A 23,943-nucleotide genomic window follows, 5' to 3' on the forward strand; every position below is an offset into this window, starting at 1 on the left:
TTTTGCGTTTTGAAGATGAAATTTTTTGATGACAATATAGCTTGAATCATCCAAAATTAATTTTCAATTGCGATTAACTGCAGTCAGAATTTTCCTTGTAAGACAAAATAGTATTGTTGAGAGGAACTGACAACCTCTAGCTAAATTTTAGAATTTTTTTGAAAGTATTATTATATCAATTATTCATCGGCATCACTCCAGACTGGTTGTTTCATCTTTCACGCTGTATAATTATTTCCGAGGAAAACTATTGATTGATCTCTGCGGGAACTGTTTCCAAGAAACCCTAGCACCTGCAAGCTTCGAAAGCTGTTTGTTAAAAAACCGCCTGGGTATTCATAACTCCATCGGCTAAAAAATCTTGAATATATATATTTTTTATTCATTTACACGTAATTAGTTAAGGACTGCCAAGTTAAAATTTTTTTAATAATAAACATATTTCTTCTTCTTCTTCTTCTTTTGCTTCCTTGCACTGTACAGGGACTCAAATGTGCTTTAATGACACATTTTGCCGAGCCAAAAATTGCCTTCTTATACGGAGTTTTACTGTCTGGTTTGTTACCTCCGATATTCCATTTTATACAATCGGCTAGCTTCAATAACTTGATGTTATGCGCTGGGTTACTCCTAAAAAATCAGTAAATACCGGCTTAAAATTGTAAAAGACATTGGAAATTACATGTTCCTAACCCATGAACCCATTAACTTTATCTGAAAAACTTTCCCGCAAAGCCAGCCAAAAAGACGCCCTCCCAAAATGCTGGCTATGTAACGCTCTGGATAGCATTTTGTGTGCCACTGGTAACATGAATGAAGACAAAATTAATAAGAAAATGTTTGAACTACATCTGCTAGGTCCGTCAGTTTAAGTGTGAACGAACATACTCGGGCAAAAACCAACCTATGGGTATGCACATGGAACCAAGTAAACTAGAGCGGAATAGAACAAAAAAGAACACATCCCGATCCTTCGAGTTCAATAGTTACCTCTGAGCCGATGAGGAACTTGAAATCTTGTGAATCCATCGGTTAAGGATTTAATAATTAAAACGCGTCAAAACATCGGACGAATTGACAATTCTAGGTCAAAATATATAGTAATAATTAATGTAGCACATATCTTTTAATGAGCTCAGCAGGCGAATACTGCACTTGACGCGTCCAAATTAACGGCAATCAAAAATTAACGCTTTGTTAACTGACGAAAATTTTTAAAATTCCCGTTACTCTTTTTGCACGTTATCTTCCTGTGACATACCGTATTTACTCGAATAAGCGCCGCCCCCGAATAACCGCCGCCCTCGAATAAGCGCCGCATTTGGGACAAAAAAGTTAATAAGCGCCGCCCCCGAATAAGCGCCGCAGTACCGATGCGGCGCTTATTTGAAGAATTTCGTTTAACTTAAAACGGCACACAAAGCAACTCTAAAACAAGCTTGAACATTTCTTTGCATCAAAAGCGATGTTTGAAGTTATGAGTGATTGTTTTAACGTTCCCTATTAGTTTTCTATTCAACACTCTTACAATACATAGTTTTGTAAATGTTGTGAAGGCCGCAAACAGTTTGCCACGACAGCTAGCGCCACTCTGCCAGCAAGAGACGAATACTGATAAGCAAAGGATGCTTATTTCAATTGCTGTTAAATATAAGTTTCTTTCGGCGCCAAATTTAAATAAGCGCCGCCCTCAAATAAGCGCCGCCCTCGAATAAGCGCCGCACTGAGGCGCGAGAAATTTAATAAGCGCCGCGGCGCTTATTCGAGTAAATACGGTACGGCAGATATTAAGTGACATTACCCCAATCTTGATAGAGGCAGCCTCTAATCCAGATTTTGCAGTTCAGCCGCAATGGCGGGTTCACCGGGAAAACTTCAAATGGAGCACATTATTCCCGACGTTTCAGGAATTTTCTTCAATTTGATGGAACTCATGCTGCGCTCTATAATTCTTTCCTAGAAAATTGATCTCTAAAGCTGATTCGTGGAAGCCCTAGCACCTGCCAAGAGAGAATTTTTTTCTCCAATCTGAAAAATACATTTGATCGCGAGACGTGAATGGGCGTAGCGAGTAGACTAAAGTGAAAATTTACACCGGTGTGTTACAGTTTTCGCTTGAAATCATCACAAAACCTGCGTTGGATAAGAAGCTTTTAAAATTTGTTAAACAACCGCCTGGGTTTTAATATCAGTCTCCATCGGATAAGAAAGGTAAATACTTCCTCATGTATTGTACAGTGACTCATCACTATGTGCTTTTATGACGCATTTCGAAGAAATTGTCTTCTTATACGGAGATTTACTGTGTGGTTCGGTACTTCCGACATTTCATTTTATACAATTGGCTATGTTCGTTGACCAGATGTAACACGTTAAGGTTAAAATCAGTAAATACCGGCTTAAAATTGTAAAAAAGGTACATGTATTAAATATTTTAAGTTTCGAACCCATGTACAGAAAAACAAAATACAGTAGGCTGAAAATGCTATAAAGTTTCAACTGTAGTCAATACTACTTCAGACAGTTTCAGATTTAACAAACTTTATTTTTCTTTTTTGCTCAGAACTGATAGCCAGTATATATCGATTTTTCTTCAAGAGAATCAGATCATTTTGGTTAGTCTAGTATTAGAGTCAAGTTAAACTTCGAATGTAAAGTGAAACTTCTAAAGACTCAAGCAGCGTAACGTTTGCGCCAGCACTCTCTGCTCGCAATAATATTACGAGATTTTATGGTACAGTCTGTATTTCAATTCCTGCAGAATCTGAACACCATCTTTCTCTAGTAACTTTCTTGGTGTTGTACGAACAAGAGTAATTTAAATACAAACTCGAAGCTTCTTTTGATGCTGGGCGTATTTATACAAAATCGGGAATGATTACTTACAATAGTATTTCAGTATGGGAAATAACATGAACTAAGTCTCTTTCATAATACATGAATCTTTGATACGAATATACTTACTATAATATTCGTAATCGTCTGTTAAATGAAATCGCCTTGATTTAGCTCAGAAGAAGAGAGTAAATTTCCAAAACGAAGGATGAAAATGAAAAATAAAAGTGAAATCCAGATTGGGTTGTTTTAGGTACCATGCCGGATTCAATTGGTCATTCCAGCATCATCTTCTGCCGTCAGGTTTCTCTTGAAAACTTAACCAGTCCAACTATTATTTAAGCTTAAATTACGTCCACGAAAGTTCGCGTATTTTATTACTTTTGCTACAATTAGAAAAGAAAAATGAAAATCCCGCCAAATAAAACGACTCTTTAAACAAGTAAGTAAGTCGTCAGTGTTTGGGTAAATAGTATTTGGTCTCCAAGAATGTATGACTAATATTGATTCCTTTCTGGAAAATATATAACCGGATATCTGAAAATTCGTTAAATGTTTATTCAAGACAGGAGACTCTTGATTATTGACCCTTTTGCGTTTTGAAGCTGAAATTTTTGCATCACAATAAAGAATTATCATCTAAAATTAATTGTCCACTGTGAATAACTGCAGTCAAAATTTATCCTTGAAAAGCAAGATTGTATTATTGAGAACAACTGGCAACATCTATTGTAGGTTTTATATCGAAAAGTTTAAAATAAAGCTAGATTTAAATTGTATTTTTTTAAAGCATTATTATATCAATTATTCATCGGAGAGAAAAAGGCGTCGCTCCAGAGTTGTTTGATCTTTCACGCTGTATAATTATTTTCTTGGAAAATTATTGATTGGTCTCTGCGGGAACTGTTTCTAAGAAACCCAAACACCTGTAAGGAAAGAAATGTTTATTTTATCGTAAGCAATTCAGTAAAAATTGATATCCAATCGGTTAAATATATTTAGTGATCACCCGTGGTGTATCTCAAACCGGGTCGACTAAAGTAAAAATACTTATCGAAGAGCTTTTGTTCAGACACTCACCAAATTACCTACACATTCTGGATTAGAAGCTCTGAAAGCTGTTTGTTAAACAACCGCCCGGGTATTCATACCTCCATCGGATAAAAAAAATCGTGCTTCCTTGCATTGTACAATGACTCACTATGTGCTTTTATGACACATTTTGAAAAGCAAGAAACAGCTGTACTGTCTGGTTTGGTTCTTCCGACACTTCTATTTTATACAATCGGCTATGTTCGATAACTTGATGTAATGCTCTTGGTAAAGCTACTAAATAAAAGGAATCAGTAAATATTGGCTTAAAATTGGGAAAAGACATTGAATATTTTAAGTTTTTAACCCATTCAAGAATAATGAAAACTTGGCACAGAAAATGCTATTCTGCATTAATCGTGGTCGATAATTCCGGCAGTTTGAAAGTTAACAAACTATAATTTTCGCCCAGTACTGTGATTCTTGTGTAGCCATTATCTGTTGATTTACGTACGTACGTATATAAGTTTATGTAAGCTCGCGTGTTTTATAATTTTTGATGTAATAAAATGAGAGAGTTGCCTTACCAAATTAAAATGTAAAATGACTCTTTACACAAAGAAGCAATTCTTCAATGTTTGGCTAAGGAAAAGTACTTGGTCTCCAGCGAATGTATGACTACTTTGTGCTACACGAGTGCAAGATACCTTTGCAGAAATATATCGAAGGATCTCCGAAATCTTGTTGCTGCCGCAGCGAAGTGAGCCTGAAGTGAACGAGCGAGGGAGCTCTCTAATCGGCAAAAGGACTACTATATAGGGGCTTGCAATCGCTTTTTTCTTCAAAACGCAAGGAATTGTGGTCGGCGGAAAGATCATAGGCGCAAGGAATTGTGGTTATGCGCGAACGGAAGATTAAGGATGCGCATCAAATGCGCAAGGAATTGTGGTTATGCGCGAATGGAAGATTCAGGATGCGCAGTGGAGTTCAATGTGATCTTTGTGCTAATGCTTTGTAAATAATGGCGAAAGATGCAGACAAAGCTCGGATGTGCGTCCTTCTTCTTTTCTTAACTGCGTTTATGCGTTAAGTCCTGCTTGTGCTGATTGTAGAAGCCACAGTTCATTCTGCAATACACGAAAATAAACGGTCCACGTGCCGAGCGTGCGACATCGGCAAAATGAACCTTTGTCGGCTAGAAATAACGAATCAGTGGAGACCAAAGGAAATGACGCAATGACTTCATAAACGTTATCTTTCTCATCAGCAAAACATTGCCCTTTGGAACATGTGACGATATTCCCACTACTTGTTTCTACGGAACTTACACAATATATAGCATTAAACTTAGAAATACAATTAACTAAACACGGAACAACTTTTCGGTGTCATCTTGGCACCATTACTCTCATCATTTTTGACACCTCACTGGAATGACATGAACATTGAACAGTTACAATTTAATTTATTCTATTTCGCACCTTTACTTTTAGTATAAATTAGTTTTTTTTTTTCTCGTCACATACTTAATAATGTTTCCACTTACCAAAATGTCGTTCTGTTTTTTCGCTAATCTTTATGGTTAACAATATATAGCAATGAAAAATTTCCATGATGCGCAAAGTATTTCTCGTTATTTTTTGGTGCGAGCAAATTTTTATTGTACCCAAAGGCCAAACCGGAAACGAGCGCCAATCAGTGCGTTTTGATATGTGACCAGGCGTGATGCAGGATTTCAAACAAGTGACATCTCGGATTTTCAGCGCGCACAAAGTAAACTGAAACATACTCTGCTTTTCAAGGCAAATTTTGCAACACGACACGAAGCTCTTTTCAGTCTAATTTTACTAATATTACTTAAGTGACTTGTTATGTCACGCAAGCCTGGTGTTAAACGTTTTGCATAAACCAGGCAGTGCTAACGCTGTGCGTCACCATACATGACCCGGCAAAAGTATACACGAAAGTGGATCCTGCCTGAGCTCTTGTGCAGACTATAAAATTTTAAATCGCTTCCTGAGGAATTATGTCATAGTACACGTCTGTTAAACTTTTATTAATCCTACGACACCTTGCATCGATCTCGCCCGCACTTTAATCAACCTTAATTACTCAAGTATATTTTTATTAAAGAGAATCAGTTTCCATAAGTCACCTTTATCGTATGTTTATACTTCCTTGATATAAGTTATTCCAAAAGTCAACACCACTACATATGGACCATACATATATACCAAAAGGTATACTGCTGCCAAGGCGTGCTAAGTCCGCTAGCGTTATTTGATGTAAAATTGTAAATAGTTTCTTAACTTTTTGTATTTTCTTTTTATTTGTTCTTGTTTTTGTCTCTTTTAGTTTTTTCTCGGCATAATACCATATTTTTGCTAGGGGCCTTAACTAAATCAGTTACTGCAAGCATACTATTAAATCGTTCTTCCCCTTTGGCAGCACTTCTACCATTTAGGTATACTAGTTAAATGTTTATTTAGGCAGGGGACTGACTCTTGAATATTGGCCTTGTTGGAGCTGAAACTTTCGAATTACAATATAATTAATGAATATAGCTGGTGTTTATGTTAAAAAATCATAGCTGCAGCGCTCGACAATTTTCCTTGCATACAGCAATGGATGGTATCACTGAGAACAACTGACAACTTCCAGAACCTTCAGGTTTTACATAAAACGTTAAGCATAAGGTAAGAACTTAATGTTTTAATTTTAGAAGTACGTGTAGTATTTCACCTTGCATTCATTGGAAAGTGCCGCTTCAGAGTTATTGTTTGATCTTTATAGAAGACATGTCACACTGTATAATTTTTTCTAGGAAATTTATGATCGCTCTTTGCGAGAACTGATTGGTGGAAAACCCTAGCACCTGGGGACGGTTCATTTTTTATGAGGTAGGGGGGCTGGTGGGATTTGAGGGGGGCCATCCCAAAAAATTTGGCTTCAAAGGGGGGGCAAGCCAAAAAAAGGTCTGTAAGGGGGGGGGATCACTGAAAATAATTATACTTTTAAGTGTTGTAAAGAGGCTTCTGTAAGAGTAAAATAATCTTGCCAGAATGCCCAAAATAACATTCCTGAGGTTCTGAAAATTCAAATTTTCCCGGGGGAGCATGCCCCCGGACCCCCCTACTTTGTTATGTACCAAACGCCATTAATTTAACCCAACAGCTTATTGCTTACAAATGCAGACAACCCATACTAACAGAACGGCATTCACATTAAACAGTTGAGGCAATGCCAGCTATTTGGGGATGTGGTTTTTGTACACTGATACATTCTTTAGTCACAAGGCTCGATATATTTTAATTTTACTTGATTATTGTTTTTTCTTTTTTTTTGGGGGGGGGGGCGGTGGGTCATCGAAAAAAAAATTGAATTTCGAGGGGGGGCAAGTAAAAATTTTCGATGAAGAAGGGGGGGGCATTATATATAACAGTGACTATCTATCAAATCCCACCAGCGCCCCCCCCCCCCCCCACCTACCCCATAAAAAATGAACGGTCCCCTGGCAGGAAAGAATTATTGTTTGTCCAATCAGTAAAATACATTTGATCACGTGCCATTTACTAGCATACCGAGTGACTAAAGTGAAAGCTCACACCGAAGCGTTTTTGCTCAGACACTCACTAATAAAAATTACCTGCGTCAAATAAGAAGCTCTCGAAGTTGTTCGACAACCGCCTGGGTCTTCACATCTTCATCAGATATAAAAGGTAACTGCTTCCTAACATTGTACAGTGACTCGCTATGTCCTTAAATGAACATTTGAAGCTTTATTGTGTGGTTTGGATCTTTCGACATTCCTGTTACAATCGGCTATACTCGACGACTTGATGTAATACGCTGGGTTAAACTCCTCAAGGAATCAGTGAATGCTTTCTTAAAACTGTACAAAAGATATTGAATATTTCTAGTGTAAAAGCCATGCAAGAATTATGTAAACTTGGCATAGGTAAATGACTATTGGATATCGAAATTAATATAGAGATAGCCTGAATATGCTTCTCCTTCAACCGCTTGGTTAATACTTCAGGCATGCAGTTTCACTTTTAACAGTTTTAGCTAGTTTCAAATTTTCGCTTAGTGCTGATACTCTCGTGAAGCCAGGTTGTCTTGAATTTTTTACAAAAGATTACTGTGGTATGTCTAGTATAAGAGTCAAGTTTAATTTCGAATAAGCGAAACTACCGAAACCTAAAGAAGAGTTTCCGCTAGCTAGCAATTCGGCTGCGCTCGGAAAACTATAACGGGTCTTATTGCACAGTCTATTTCAATCCCTGCATGAAGTTGGACACCGTGTTTTTTTTTTAATTTTTTGGTGTTGTAGAAATGAAATTAATATAAATACAAACTCGAACACTGAAAGTCTTTTGATGTTGGGTGTAGTTATGCAGTAAATGGAAATTACAATCGAATTTCTGGGAAACATGCAATGTGAAATAACTCTTTTCCATGAGACATGAATCTCTGGTACGAATGTACTAAATACTGGATTTTATCATGTAGGATATACGTTATTCTCTGCTGATATAGGAGGAAGGATATTTTTAAAACGAAGGTTGAAAATGAGAAAGAAAAGCAAAATTACTGATCAGATTGCTTCGGGTACGTTTTGAAGTATTCATTCCTTGCAGAATTAACTTGTCGTCACGGGTTTTTCTTGATGTCTAGCCAGTCTTTCCGCTGTTTTAATTTAAATTGCGTTTTAAAAGTTCACGTGTTTTATAAATTTTGCTTTTTTAAAAAAGGGAATTGCCTCACCAAAGGAACATGACTCTTTCAATCAGTACGTAACTCCCCACTTTTTGGCTAAGGAACAGTATTTGGTGTCCACGGAATGTTAAACTAGTTTTTGTTACAAGGGTGCATGATTTCTTTTCGAAAAATATATATCTATAGATATCTCAAATTTCTCAAAGGTGAAACGACACGGGACCGTTGAATATCGACCATTGCCATTTTCGAGTTGAAATTTTCGTATCACAATCAGTATATAGCTTATGTTTATCTTCAACAGCAGTCGAAAATTATCCTTGCAAAACTAGAAGGTATGTGTAGTCAGAACAACTGACAACCTCTAGATTTAATATACAAAAGATTAGCATAAGGCTAGAACTTAGTATTTTAATTTTGAAAGTATTATAACGCCAAGCATTCATCTGACAAAGGCATTACCTCAGAATTATTTCATCTTTATGGAAGATGCCCCACGCTGTATAGCTCTTTCCTAGAAAATTTATTGATTGATCCCTGCAGCTGATTCGTCGAAAACCTAACAACCTGCCAAGGAAGAAATTGGTTGTCCAATCAGCAAAATACACGTGTCTTAGCATACTGTATTATCATACCGAGTCGACTAAAGTAGAAATGCACACCGAAGCGTTTTTGCTGAGACAATACTAACAAATTACCTGTGTTGGATAAGAAGCTCTGAAAATTGTTAAACAACCGACTGGGTCTTTATATCTTCATCGGGTAATTGTTTGCTTACGTTGTACAGTACGCGACTAACTGTGTGCTTTTATTGCACATTTCGTATAAAGCTACAATCATTGACAAATTAAGTGTTGACACATTATCAATTTAGGCCCTATTTTATTGTTATTTGGACTTATTTCATCCGTTTACCCCACTTTTCCAACCCCCCTTCCTCCTATCAATGTTGTAGTTTGTTTCAAGGAGCCCTTTGCTACAATTTTACAACATTGGATGGGGGGAGGGGGGTATTTAAGCAGACATTCATGAAAAATAAAATCTAGTGGTAAATTTGCCATAAAAACAGCAGAACGAAATCAATGTGTCAACTACTTTTGTCAAAGATTGTAGTTTTAACTGAATACTGTGTGGCTCGGTACTTCCGACATTCCTATTACAAGCGGCTATGTTCGCGGATAGCTTGATGTTATACGCTGGGTTAACTCCTTGTGGAATCAGTGAATACTGGCTTAAAATTGTAAAAAGGATGACTGAATATTTCAAGTTCATCTTACCCAAACAAGAATAATGGGAACTTGGCACAGAAAACAACTACTGAATATCGATCGATCCCAGATTTCAAATTGAACAGTTTTTTTTTTTTTTTGCTCAGTACTGATATTCTTGTGTAGCCCGTATATGATGATTTTTTCTCAAAAGATATTTTTGTTAAGTCCAGTTTAAGAGTCAAGTTTAATTTCGATTTTAAAGCAAAACTACTGAAAACTCAAGAAGCGTTTCCGCTAGCTAGCACTCTCCTCGCCAGAATACCATTACGACATCTTTAATGGCATGATCTCTATTTCAATTCCTATATGAACTGTACATCGTGTTTCGTTTACTTCCTTGGTGTTGTACAAATAAAAGTAATATAAATATGGACTCGAACAATGAAACGTTTTGTTGCATGGGCTTATTTATGAAGAAAATGGAACAACGATGGAATTTCTGGGAAACATGTCAAATAATTCTTTTCCATGAGACGTTAATCTTTGATACGAATATACTTAATCATGGCTCGGTTTTATTATGTATAACTTATAAGCTTAATCTTCTCGTAAATAAAATCACCTTGGTTTCCCTCCGAAAAAGAGAGAATATTTCTAAAGCGAGGGTTAAAGATCAAATAAATGGGAAATTATCTGGTTGCTCGGCGGGTAAAGTGATTGAAATTGTCATTCTGCTAGTATCACCTATTGTCAGGTTTTCTTGGAAATTTAACGTCCATCGTTTATTTTAACTTGAATTACGGCAGTTTATGAAAGCTCTCGTGATGCATAACTTTGCTACAAAAAAATTGAAATGCCTCACCAACAAAAAAAATGACTCTTTAAACATGAAAGTAAATCAAAATTTCCTCGTCACGCGGGGCAGAGTAGTGAAAGGTGCGGAACTTTTTCAGCTTGGATTATTATTTTTTCCCACGTCCATTACCTGAAGGGATTTTTTTTTTCAGGAATAAGACCTCTGTACGAATTTTCTACTGCCTTAATCCTTACCTTGACGCTCTCCACAGTCTGAACGTGATTTTACTGGTACTTTGTTGCTGCTACTTTTTACTGCTACTCAGTCAAATTACCATCTTTGCTGACCGAGTCAAAATGTTATATTATAATTATAATCTTTGTTACAGGGGCGAGCATCAAAGAAACATGGATGCGTCATGGGAACATTACCTTAACTCTGTTCGACAGTTTAGGGAAGAAGCTGGTGAGCGTATCACAGAAATTGAAGAGCGCCTGAGTACCTTAAACAGCATAGGAGAACATTTAAATGCTGTTGAACTCCTCATGACCGGACAGCCAGAGCAAGACCGTCAACAAATTGAGCCTGTAAGAGCTGCCTGCGATATGATTCTATATGGCGACTACGTGCATGTGACAAACAGGGCTGTTGCCGTTTCAATGGTGTCCCGTAAAATCGAGGAGGATGAACCAAACATTCCAGCAACGATGCAACCAAAAGTCAGAGAGATCAAAGGCTACTTTGAAAAGATCAAAGCGAAAAGTGAGGAAATCGAAGATCTGATACGGGAGATGAAAAAAAAGGTAAGGAGAATCAGTAGACAATTCACAACAGCTATGTTTTAGATATTATTAAACTTAATTTACTATTGCTTACTTCTTTTGAAGTAAGTGAAATAAGCGATAAAAGACTACGACTTTTCGAAGTCATCATGACTCCATTATCAAGTAGAAATATATGTTATTTACCAGCCGGGAGGTCCGTATTGGGAAAAACTGTGCCCGAGGTCGTGGTCCAAGACCGAGGGCACAGTTTTTCCCAATACGGACCGACCAAGGCTGGTGAATAACATTTTTATTTTTTTCCTACTTTGTTTGTTTTTAAAAGAAACCTAGAAAGATTGTGTCACAAAATCTTTGTTTGCATACGCGCGCCATTTCAATGTTGAGTTAATCGACGGGTTAGCAAGAGTGTAAAATGCTGTTTGTTATTTAGTTCGATAAAATTAATAAATAGTCACTTCGCTTAAATGAACCGTATTCACAGAAAGGTTCAGCATATTAAATTTACACTGAAGAGATTCAGTTAAAAGAAATTGAAGTAGTAAATATATCATAAATGTAAAATCGAGCCAAAGCCTTATCATTGACAAAACTAAACGTAGATTCCGGCTTCCCGATGAATGTTTTGATAAAGAAAGTTCTCTGTTTGCAGGACATTAAGTTCGAGAATTCCTCCGACTAAAAAAGACTATCTGACTAATAGAGAGTTTCGGTATAGCTATACACACTTGTACTTAACGAATTAATAAGCTCTACGTTGATTCCCAGCATAATTTCTTTTTGATAAACAGTGCAAAAGTGAACTGAATGAAATGCGTAGTTTGAACGTACGGCACAATATTGCGAGAATTATTTTGGCTGTTTTTAATTAACGAATCACCTGATGGCAACTAGTGTTTTGTTTTGGCAAAAAAGTGGCCGATAAAAAGACAGTTTTTACTCAAAATTGAAGTTAAAAACCAGCGCAGCATATCGTAATGGCGAGCAAACGATTGCAAAATGCACAAACAACCACATCGAAACCACAAACTCAACAAACTATGAAACTAGAACTCGATTTTGTAGATAATTAAAGAAATAAATACTCGCCTTTAGAAGAACTTCGAGGCCTTTAATTCCACTTCTATTCTGTCTTTTCGCATTTACAACAGTTGGTGAGCGGCTATTTCGATTTTGCAGAGCAAATCTTTCATGTGTTCGTTCGTACAACGCTGCAAAATGATTTCGCGCGGAAAGTATACTCAACAATTCATCTCGCAACGGATACCGCCCGCTGTGAGCGGGCCGGATTGGAGAATACCGCCCGCTCCCGGAACCAATCAGATCGCAGGATTTGTAGAATACTGCCCGATCACGAACAAAGAAAAAAATAAAGAAAGATAACGGTCGAGTTTCAAGTTTGAATACAAATAAGGGCCTGTTTACATGATCCGGAATGATTCATCCGGAACGACTCGTTCCGGTGAATCTCTCCATGACAGAGTCGACTGGTTCAACCAAAGGATTCACGTGCGCGGCGCGCGAGACAAACAAGATGGCGCATGTTTCGCGCAAACATGTTTTTGTGCCATGCCGACTACTTGACCATAGAGTGCTTCATTGGGCTATACGTTCCTCACACTGGGAGTCCGATGTGGTCATGAGTTGTGATTCACTCGGAAGAATCGTTCTGCGTACATGAACCAGATGAAATGTCAAGAACGAAAGCCGGAAGAAAACCGGAATGAACTCACCGGAGACGACTTCCCGGATCAGAAAGAACAGAGAATGATGGGGATGGATGACCGTCCGGAAAAAAGTCTCCGGAATCATGTAAACAGGCCCTAACTTGAAAACTTGAAACTCTACCGTTATCTTTCTTTCTACTTAATAATGGAGTCATGATGACTTCGAAACGTCGTAGTCTCATTTCGCTTATTTTTATAGTAAATTGTATCTCGAAATGTTCGCTTATTTCTTTACCACGTTTATTAATTATCGCTTTTCTTTTCCCTATAAACATTAAAGCGAGGCTCCAGTGAAAACGCGCTAGCTTAACGACTTTGTCTAAAGTTTTTATTTCAGCAAGTGATGAAATTAGAAAGAGTTGTTTCTTTAGTGTTGAAAGAGAAAAATTAAAAGAAAAGAAATTTAGTAACCGCGCCATCACTTTTGACGTTGGTTAGATCAGATACTGTAACGTAAATTAGCAACAACTCCAGGGAGCACAACGAAAAAGGTAAGATTCCACTTAATGGATTAAACTAAAATTTATCATTTTGGTAGGGTATATTGCTGAGTTGATAAAATAGTAAATAACTTGTTTTAATTGTTTTTTAAACTTTCGCATAGATCCGAGAAACTGGAAAGAAAGATTACAAAATCTCTCAAACCGAAGCGACCGACCTTAAAATGGACATGTTGGATCTTGAAGAAGGTTTAAAGATATGTTCCGACTATCTTAGCCAAGCAGATAAAGTCATCGAAATGTTTACTTCAGACGTAACAACTCATTTAATAAAAGAAGGCCTTTTTTGTCTTGCTGGAGGAGCAATGGTCTACATGGGCGCTGCTCAAGTTGCATCTAAAGCAGGTGAGCACCAATATAATCACTGTTTATGAACTTTTCAATTGTCCGCTCGGGTTGACGTTAACTCTAGATCATGTCGCTTTACCATTTGGGTAAGCACTCTCCTCCCACCAAAAAATGAATGTGTTTGATTTCGTTAGTTGGTTCTCGCACTTTACTCCAAAGGACTATCTCCGGTAACTCCGGTTTTTCTGCGTCCTCAAAAACCAACATTTCTAAATTCCAATTCGATATACTGGCTAATGAGGCATTCATCGTTAAACGTATTAATTCATTTTGCCTTTATCATCATCATCATCATCATCATCATCATCATATCATCATCATCATATTAATATCATATGTTAGATTTATGTTCTCCAGTCAATGGCCTTTACTTAACTCTGAATTTATGTGATGATACATTCAAAGTTGCAGTTAACTAATCTAAGTTTGAAAGAGAGATGCCGATATTTAGTTGACTACCTATTCGGCTTTAATGAAAAATTTTTTGGCGTAAATATTCGTGTTCGACTCCAGATTTACTCGTGTTAGGTTTCAATACTCTTTTTCGCCAATAGCGTTTTTTCTCTTCCCGTCGGGTTTCATTGGGACTTCCAGGTGGGAGCGCGGGAATACGACAGTGACGCGAGAACCAAATTTCTAAATTAGTTACTAAGACAAAGTGTCGAGGAGACCGAAAAGAAACTAGAAAGCTTTTGCGTGGTTCCGTTAGACTAACTCGATATCGAAAAATTTAGTTACTTGATAAATGTCGTCAATAAACAAACAGTAATCTATAGAATGAATTTTTTTTCATAGTTTATAGTAATTTTTTTCTCCCGGGCTTTAGTTCATCTCTGGGTAACCTTCGGTCGCCATCAATCATTTCGGGTTTTTATTATTATGAAAATGTACTTGATTTTTTACGAAAACAAACTTGTGAGTAAAACTCATTTTTATTTCAAAGGTTTTATACCAGACTACGTTTAAAAATAGAATTCAAAAGAAACTCGCGCGCGATCGGAAATGGCCAATTTGTTTATTGTTTTTTAACAATGTATGGTACATGCACACAACTTTAATTTTTTTTACGTCCTAATTCGTTTTTTAACTTCAATTATTTTTTCAGCGGAGCTTGTAGTTAAAGGCAAAGACATGATCACGAAGGCTGGCACCGCAGCAGGAGTATCATTTGCCTTGTACAATTTATATTCGTTTAAAAAAAAGTATGATCTCCTGATAACTAAAAACGAAGAGATAAGCTCTGAATTAAGGGATTTAAAAATTGTTCGAGATGAAAAAGATACAAAAGTTACAAAAGTTAAGGAAAGAAAGGATCTGTTAGGTAATGAAAACGTTCAGTAGAATAAAAAAAATTTTGGTTTTTATTGAGAATTAACCCAATTCAGACTGGGCGTTTTTGAACATTCAGGGACTGCGGGTCAAAGCCCGCCCTTTGTAACTTTAAAACAACTTACGCTATGACAAACAAATTAACACGGTACACACAAGCTCTAATAGCTGCAGATTCTTTGCTGACATTTTGACAGAATGTGACGTTATTGTGACGTCATTAAATGTTTTTTTGGCTAAAGTTGCCCTTTTTAATGTTTCAAAAAATTAGCAGCAACGTGTCTGATAAGATTAGGATGTCTACTGACACTTTTTTGTTAGTAGTAGCAACCACAATGACATCATCCTGACGTCTTGTGTAGTCTATTGAAATAGCCGCGATCTTGAGATTTCCTCAGTTAAATTAGCTTTAAATAATCTTAATAATAATAATTGCGTGTGAACAGGGCTAAGTAAATAAAGATTCATTTACCACGTAATACTTTAAATTCAGCGCTAACCAGCTAGTCACTTAAAGAATATTGTTACCTTAAAATTCTGTACTGAAATGTGAAACATATCACCAAGTTCAGTTTATCTATTGTCACCAAACAAAACTTATTTAAGAATAGCTTTCTTTTAGAGCCAGTATTCGAAAGTCGCTTAGTTCTCATTTGAATGCATTTTTGTTGTGGAATGGCCAGGTTGAGCGTGGTCGTAGCAACCTATGTTCTTTAACAGACCAATAACACCACAACCTTTATTATTCATGATAAGCCCCCATAACGCTTTTAAAAAAAATCAGCCCGGCTCAGAAGCTAAATCCTTTTTTCTGTAAAATGCATTTTCACGGTTTCATTTTATTAAGATGGCAAAGTTCACTTACAGGGAAACTTCAATCTAAACCAGTGTGAGTGCTAGAATACAACAAAAGAAGTGAAATTTTGTCTGAAATTATTATTATTATCATTAAATGGGGTAATTGTGGTTATAGCCAGTAGGCTGCAGTTAAACTCACTATCTCGCTTTTCACCATTCATTTTTTACAGCCCTTCTCGTTGGGGCTGCAGCTGCCGCCCTAACTGTACATCGATATCGGCATAACCTCTACCTGGTGGGGAAAAGATGTTTTAGATGGTTTGCCGCGACACCGTTTTACAACTTGAAACTGTTATTAATATTTCGTAATTACTCAAATCTAATAAATAAAAGCCAACACATACGTTTAAGGACAAATGAAGAACCGTAAACTTAGTTGGAAAGTGTCATAACTTTCTTTACATGTTTTTACATATTATAAATCAGAAGCTATTTATTTCTTTGACAACTGAGTACTTATCCTAATCGCATTGATCGGAAAAACCTAAGAGACTCATAGGAGCTGGCGCTTAAAGGGCCACCGATAACCATGAATCCTTGCCATTTTTCTGTATTACAAAATTACGGATCCGGCTTTGGAGAGCGTTATCCTTTGTTAACACCCAGTTGCCCCTGATTTGAAAATAATTTCTTTAGAGCGATTTTTTAATGAGTGTCGTAAAACCAAAACCATAGTAATCACTCTAGCCAATCCAAAGGGCACAGACAACTCAGTGTGAGCCAACCAAAACTTGAAGCAAATACATGTAGCCTGCGTGAAGCGCGGGGAAACGTGTGTTAGCGAATTGCGATTGATTTTGATTTTCAGTACTTCTGATTGGCTGAGAAAACCAATCACTTAGCGTAGTAAAGCAAACCCAAAGCATATGTGAATTACTATCGATACTCAGTGACACTTTGTCGTCATTTGAGTGATATTTCCCTGTGATAACAAGGACACAAATGGTCGGTGTCCCTTGCATGGGGCAACTAGGTGCACAAGTTGCTTCTCTCCCTGAATAGAATGAGAGTACAGTGTACATCTCAGGTTGCCACTTACAAACATAATGGAGAAGAAAATATATATCCTGTCGTTGACCTTGCATTTGTATGACCTGTTGTTGGATTTAGTAAGTTTATATTATTGCCAATTTATAGGCCATTTGTAGGAAATAGGATTGAAGTAGCTTAAGCGTTTTTTATTTAGGGGTAAAGTAGTTACATACCAAGAGATGTGCTTTAGACCGGAGAGCGATACTTCTCCTTGCTAGCTTCATTTTAACACGTGCACAATGTATGTTTAACGTTTCAACCCTTTTAGTGCTCAGTGCGATCAATATCTTATTTCTCCTTACCGAGGATCAACACATTGTCAAACAAACAGTGATGAGAGAATAACCAAATAAGGAAGGGCATAGTCTTGATAGACCAGCAAATTCTAAACCAACTTTACAAGAAACATATGTCTGTCAGTAAAGAGAATTGTTATTTCAATCTCAACACCAAAAGGGTTGGATAATTCTTGGTTGTGTAGGTAAAATTGTTAAGGAGTAGTTATAGCGTATGTGTTGTACTGAAAGGTTAAATATACTGATAGCCTGTCCTAGAAGTAAAAAACTTAAGAATTAATGTAGTTAATGAGTATGTTAGTACTGAAAGGCTAAATATACTGATAGCCAAGTGTAAGGCTTAAAAGACTTAAGACTAGATGGTGTTGTTGTTTGTTTGTTTGTTTGTTTGTTTTTTTTTTTTTTGTTTTTTTTTTAACCATTTTAAAATAGTCTGATGTAATACTTTTATACCTTTTGTTTTGATGTAAATACTTTTGTAAATACTAAACTTAATCGTGGAGCACCTGTAAACTAGCTAACAGCTAAGTGTGTACTTTTTCCACGTTAAATAAAGTATGTATGTATGTATGTAATTATGTAGATACATAAGGAATCATTTCTATTGTATTTGTATAATGTTAAGCGGTTATATAAAAATTTGTAACCTTCTTTTGGTAATATATAAATACCAGTTTAACTGCTTTTGGCTTGTACGTTAGAAAAATGCTTATCTTAAATAAAAAATGTTCAGTTGAGCTTATTTTTTTCAAATGTCTTATCTTTCTGCGCTTTCGCCTTGGATTAGTATATTGTATGCTCTTCGCACGCGCGAACGAAAAGATATCGGGAAGACATATTTTCATGTTTGCTATAATCAAATTAAAAACTAAATATTCTCTAGGAGTAATGACAAGTTTATTTAGATAACAAACGCCGGACAATCCTGCTTTGTAGTGCTTAATAATTAACAGATTGCGTACCCCTCCTAGTAGCGATTTGGGGAAGTGGATTTTGTTGATAGTCCTACACCATATTATCCCGCCAAGCAAGATCCTGATACACCCTGTAAAACGATTTGTGTCTTGACAAACCAATTTTATGCTTCGCTAGCGATACTTGGCACTGAAATGCCTATGCCTATACCTTCATCGTTCTCGTTCGCGGACTAGAATTAACGTGGCAACTGTTCAACTCAAAACAAAGCCTTTTTACCCCGTGGGCATCAAGAAGTAGAAATGCCTGTGAGTACTTCAGTAACGTGTCTTGGACTTTAGCTTCATTAATTAAGTACATGCAGGAAATCGAACTGAACCGATACCAGTACAGTGGAGCCCTGATATAACAAAGTAATGTGTTCGTGATAACGGGGGTTCGTTATATCGGGATTCTGCTTTCACACACTTTCTCACTTGTAGAAACTTTACCAGGGCAAGCGCTGAAGGATATCGTTCGCTATACTGTTTTATACCATGCCATAGAAAATACAGCCAATCAGAATACAGGAAAGCCGTTGTATATTCGACGGTATTCAACCCAACCTTCCCATCGTGCGCTGCGATTGTATTCTCGACGAAATTTAGTAAGCGTATTTTCTATGGCATGGTATAAAATAGTTATGCAACGCTTTCGAGTGGTATACTATGGAATATCCCACTTGTCACTTGTATTTTCTTGATATACACACTCGCCTAAAGGCTCGTGTGTATACCGAGAAAATACAAGTGACTCGTGGGATATTCCATAGTATACCACTCGAAAGCGTTGTATAACTAGTATATATCTGGGATCCACTGGGGAAATGGGAGAGACCTAAGACATGACAAGCCCATCGCAGTACGCAACTTAAGCAACCAAGAATCCCTGAAAAAGTTCAAACTTCGACTGGACACGAAAAACAATTTTTTTTTTTTTACTTTTCCACGATCACTCTTACATTAAGTTTGTTCCATACAGTTCGCAGCAGTAACTGAATTATTCTCTCTTTTTGCTATCTCGAAGCTAAGTGCATAACACCATAAACAAACATTTGCATTTACATTTCCCAGGTAGGTTGTGAAAATACAAGGTTTAATCAATATGTAAGGGAAAAACATTGTCTTCGTAGTGAGAAGAAGTTTTATGTTGATCAAGATTGGAGAAATGATACATACTAAAGACTCGTTCATCGATCATCGCCCCTTCGCATCATTCTAGGGTGCTTGGGGAAGTCAACAATCTGCGTGACATCCAAAGAACGGCTGCGAAGAAGACTAAGTTGCTTACCACTTGCCGGAAAGATCTGGTTGGAATGGCCGCTGAATATGGTAAGTGCTGAATAATAGCACGTCTTCAGTTCCAAAAGAAGCGAACAAGCCGAAAGAGATTGCACTTACCATGTCTTATTCGCTTTCTGGATACTGCTTTCCCTTGCAAAGAATTGCTTTCCTTTTGTAAGGGACTGGAAATGAGAAGAATAGCCAAATGTTACAGAATTTTCCAACAGTTCTTACCAACCCGGATGAATTGACTTCCTCAAGACTTGACAACTTTCCAAACGAATTTCCATTTGTCTTCCAACCGAAACAGTCCAGTAGTTTTTGGTTAATTTAAATGGTAGACAACCGCAGAGATTTGGTACGGTTCGGTTAAACTGATACGTGTATTTGGTAGAGATAGGAAAAAAGTAAAAGAAACGAAAAACGTCCATAACCTACTTTGCCAAATGGTTCGGTTGGAATTACAAACCTTATATAGCAAAAGTTGTTTCAAGTGTTTCTTAAGAAAATTGTACTGTGGAGAGAGAAAGGAGATTTATCCTGGAATATATAGGCAACTCCGCCGGCAAGTCGAAAGGGCATTTACTATACACACAGCCGCAGGGCTGGAGGCCCTTTGTCTGGCCATACCCTCATACTATGCCAATAAGTCTCAACAAGGACGATATCGCGACTGTCCATAACTGTCACATTGCACACCTCCTACACGGGTAATACGCTGTGCGCATGCGTATGAGGCTGGCCTCAGTCGAGCAAAGCCAAGCAGAGCCAAGCTGTAGTATGTGTATAGTAGAGTTTTACAACGCTTTTTAGCTCAAATCGTCCTATTTAACTGAGACCATCTGAGCAGGAAGGGGTGGGGAATTGACGAGCTTGACTGCAATTTCGTTGATCAGCCTAACAGCACCAAAAAATCAAGTTGCAGCAGGGGCGTAGCAAGGATTTTTCAAGAGGATGGGGGGGGGGGGGGGTGGTCACACTAAGTTATACCCTGTGTACTTACCAGATTGTCATGTCGACATCCACACTGTGTTTTCTACAAGTGGCATTTTTTCTGATGGGTAGACTGCAGTGAGCGTTGGGGAGGGACAAGCCTACAAAGTAGCTGCATAAATGGGGTATTAAACACTGTTAAAAAAAGATTTACATGCCTGGATGCCATGTTGATTAGTTGGATTCGCGCGTTTTCGTCACCTGAATTATAATGTCTGTATCTTTGATATTGTTGACTTAAAAAAATATCCCACACGAACGGTGAGTCACGGGCACCCCAGCTTCCCCCCCCCCCCCCCCTCTCAGCTACGCCCTTGTTCAGAATCTGTCAGTAAAATGCTCGCGAATACATAGCCCAGGGGGGATTTATTTTTAGCTTATTGGCTACAAAAATAATGACAATTGCTTCGGTGTTAAACAAACAATTTCTACCGTAATAAAAGATCACTACTTTGAAATGAGAAGCTGCGCCGTTAAATTAGCCCGCCTGATCGTATTTGCTTTCAGTACAGCTGAGGTTTTCCCAATTCTCTGAAATAAAATGTACGTCAGACTAAAATGTCATAAATTTTTCCACAGGAATTTCTTTATAGACGTTACGTTTTTAGATGGTAGATAGTGCTAGTGCTTCAAAAGCTAACGAAACAGAAAGAAATACGAAGATGGAACCACAAAAAAGCACCTTACAAAAGCTTGAATGTCCGTAATCTCGATCTATTTGTATATCATTCTTCTATTTGTATATAATTCTTTCTCTATCAAGATCAGCAGATCAACTCGAGTCCTGAGAAGACGGCAATAAAACAGAATAAATAACTGACCACTAAGCACTAACTGAAGTCCTTGATAGATCACTCCTTTGAGCTTCTCACCTGTTACTTGATACACTCTTGAATACACTAAACGGATGAATATAAACTGCTAAAACGTTTAGTAGAACTATGGGCGTTTTAGTCGCGCACTGCGGCCTTCGTAACTGAAATGATTGGATGGTGTGCCGAAAAGGATTACACAAACTTTTGCGGTTTTGTTCTTATTTTTTACCGGGAGCATATTCATTCATAGTCATATTTGTAAAAAAAAAAACATCGCACGACCTCGGGTACAATTTATGATTAACAGTTACACTTGATGTTTTGAAAGTTTTCAAAGCCGCACATACCTTAAGTCAGTTTCTATAAACAGCATATTCTACAAGGTTAAGAATATACGCCACTTAATTTTAGCTGAGAAGGCCAAACCTATGACTTGCAACATTTCCATCGTTTTCCATGACAACGCTAAACTGCTTGCAAGAGACACACAAACGACAAGCATTATGTAATAATTAAATGATTTTGTTGATTCAGAGAATTTTAATTCATTAGATACATACAATTTTCATTGAAACGATTTAAAATATTGGAAAAATTAACTTTTCTCATCAAACGTTGCACCGAGTTCAGTGTTCCTCTCTAAACTTGCTCCTGGGTAACGTTCGTGCGCTCCACTTAGCTTGCTGTTTGTTCATAACTTCCAAGTCAGCTTGACACTTTAATAAAGTTATTATTACTCTTTGTTATTTACTTTCTCACGCTGACAATTTTATGAACGTTCTCGGCATTTATATACACAACTGAATCATGCTGTGAAAATTAGTTATTTGTGGACGAAGCTTATTTTTGCTTGTAACATGCTGCGATTTTGCTCCAGAAATAGTCCTTCACATTCGTTCCATGGGAAAAAAAACGGATGGAAAATAACTGCTTCTGATTGGCTGAAATTACGAGCATAATTTTGCATATTTGACGATGTTACAACACTCAGCCAAAAGTGATACATTGGATGATGACGTCACGCATCTGATGGCGCGAATCATTCCTGCATGTCAATAATAGTCCTCACTAAGCGAAGAACAAATGTCCAGATCATTAAAGCAGCAAAATGTTGCCTCTAAACGTAAGAATTTCGTGGAAACTTAAAAAAAAAAAACAGACAAAAAATAAAAACAACAAAACCAAACCTCAGTGGTGTAGACAATAATACAGCAGATAAAAATTTTGCCTCCTTTTTTATTTTCGAAAATTACAAAACAGTTACTGAATTGGCTTTTCATGATTATAAACAAAGATTACGCAGACCTGATTTAGACTCTGTTAAAAGTGTGAGGAGTGAAGAGCTATGTGGAGAAGCTTTTATTTACACAATTAGAATGTCGTCTAGACGGCCTGTAAGAAATCGTCGCAAAATAACAACTAAGTTGACTGTTGTCAGTGAAGAAAAGACCCCTTAAATTAAAGTTGAAGCTCGTTTTGTGAATGCCTAAAGGCGTGCGACCTAAGCTTAAATTATTTAAAAATGAATGTAAGGGGTCTATTTATTCCAGGTCAAACTGAACAGAAGAAGGATTCTTATCTTTTTTCCCCAATCAGTTGATACTCATTGACTAAGGAAGGATGTAGTCACTGTGTCCGATGGATCTGTAATCAGTTCGCCGGTCGAAAGAACTTTTGATGTTATCAGTTGGTATACTCCTAAGCCATTAACATGGAATGGTTAGCAAGTTGAACCGGATGCAAGAGAATGTAAGTCTTGCAGTAAAACATCTGCGTGGTAACTTGAGGCATACATAAGGCTCCTTTGCACCCTAACAAAAAAATCGCTGAAACCCTGAAATACGAAAACAAGAACACACAAGTTTAATAGTAGAACGTGTGTCTATCTCAGTCAAACATTTGTTCGCCGAAAACGATGATTTCCGGAAAAATGTCTCAAGCAATAAATGACCTTGAAAGATAAATTTAAATTTAAGGTATTCACGAGTTATTTTTAACAATCCATGGGTGGAATACAGGGTGTGGCTTCCACTTATGCAGAGAGAACGGAACTCTTGAGCTTTTCTCGTTTAAATCGTCGGCAGTTCGGAGTTACTTTGTTGTAATGATTACAGTAAAATTAAGGCGGTTATCATACCACACATGTAATGTTTTTTAAAAGGCAACATAGCAACTTTCCTTGCCGGTTATGCCGCACAGAATTTAAAATGAAATTCTGGTTTATTCTAAGAGAACGCTTGTGCAGTCTGTTTTGAACAAGCCATCTTACAGATCTTTTAGTAACAAAGACATGTTGACTGCCTTACAATGGCATCCTACTTCATGCAAACATATCAAATTTGAAGTACACTTCTTTTAGGCAAGCCATCTCAATACATCTCTAATATATGATGCTTACTTACTATATTGGCATTACCAGACAGCACCTGTAAA

The 23,943-nt window shown here is 37.2% G+C and overlaps 1 protein-coding gene across 4 annotated transcripts in view; it reads left to right on the forward strand.

Moving 5' to 3' along the window:
• Positions 1–15,591, forward strand: part of LOC144649254 (uncharacterized) — a 91,603-nt gene extending 76,012 nt beyond the window's left edge. For 3 of the 4 annotated variants that reach the window (XM_078508721.1, XM_078508719.1, XM_078508722.1), the window contains exons 2-4: positions 10,982–11,396; positions 13,707–13,947; positions 15,056–15,591. In XM_078508721.1, coding sequence (XP_078364847.1) covers positions 11,001–11,396; positions 13,707–13,947; positions 15,056–15,291 — 873 coding nt within the window. In that variant the 5' untranslated portion in view covers positions 10,982–11,000 and the 3' untranslated portion in view covers positions 15,292–15,591. Of the gene's footprint in view, positions 1–7,522; positions 7,587–10,981; positions 11,397–13,706; positions 13,948–15,055 lie in introns of those variants that run through there. The other variant, XM_078508720.1, reaches the window with a different exon arrangement.
• The last annotated feature ends 8,352 nt before the right edge of the window (positions 15,592–23,943 follow it).

The sequence above is a fragment of the Oculina patagonica genome, chromosome 4 (assembly GCF_052425735.1).
Source record: "Oculina patagonica isolate OP01 chromosome 4, crgOcupat, whole genome shotgun sequence".
Lineage (NCBI taxonomy): Eukaryota > Metazoa > Cnidaria > Anthozoa > Scleractinia > Oculinidae > Oculina > Oculina patagonica.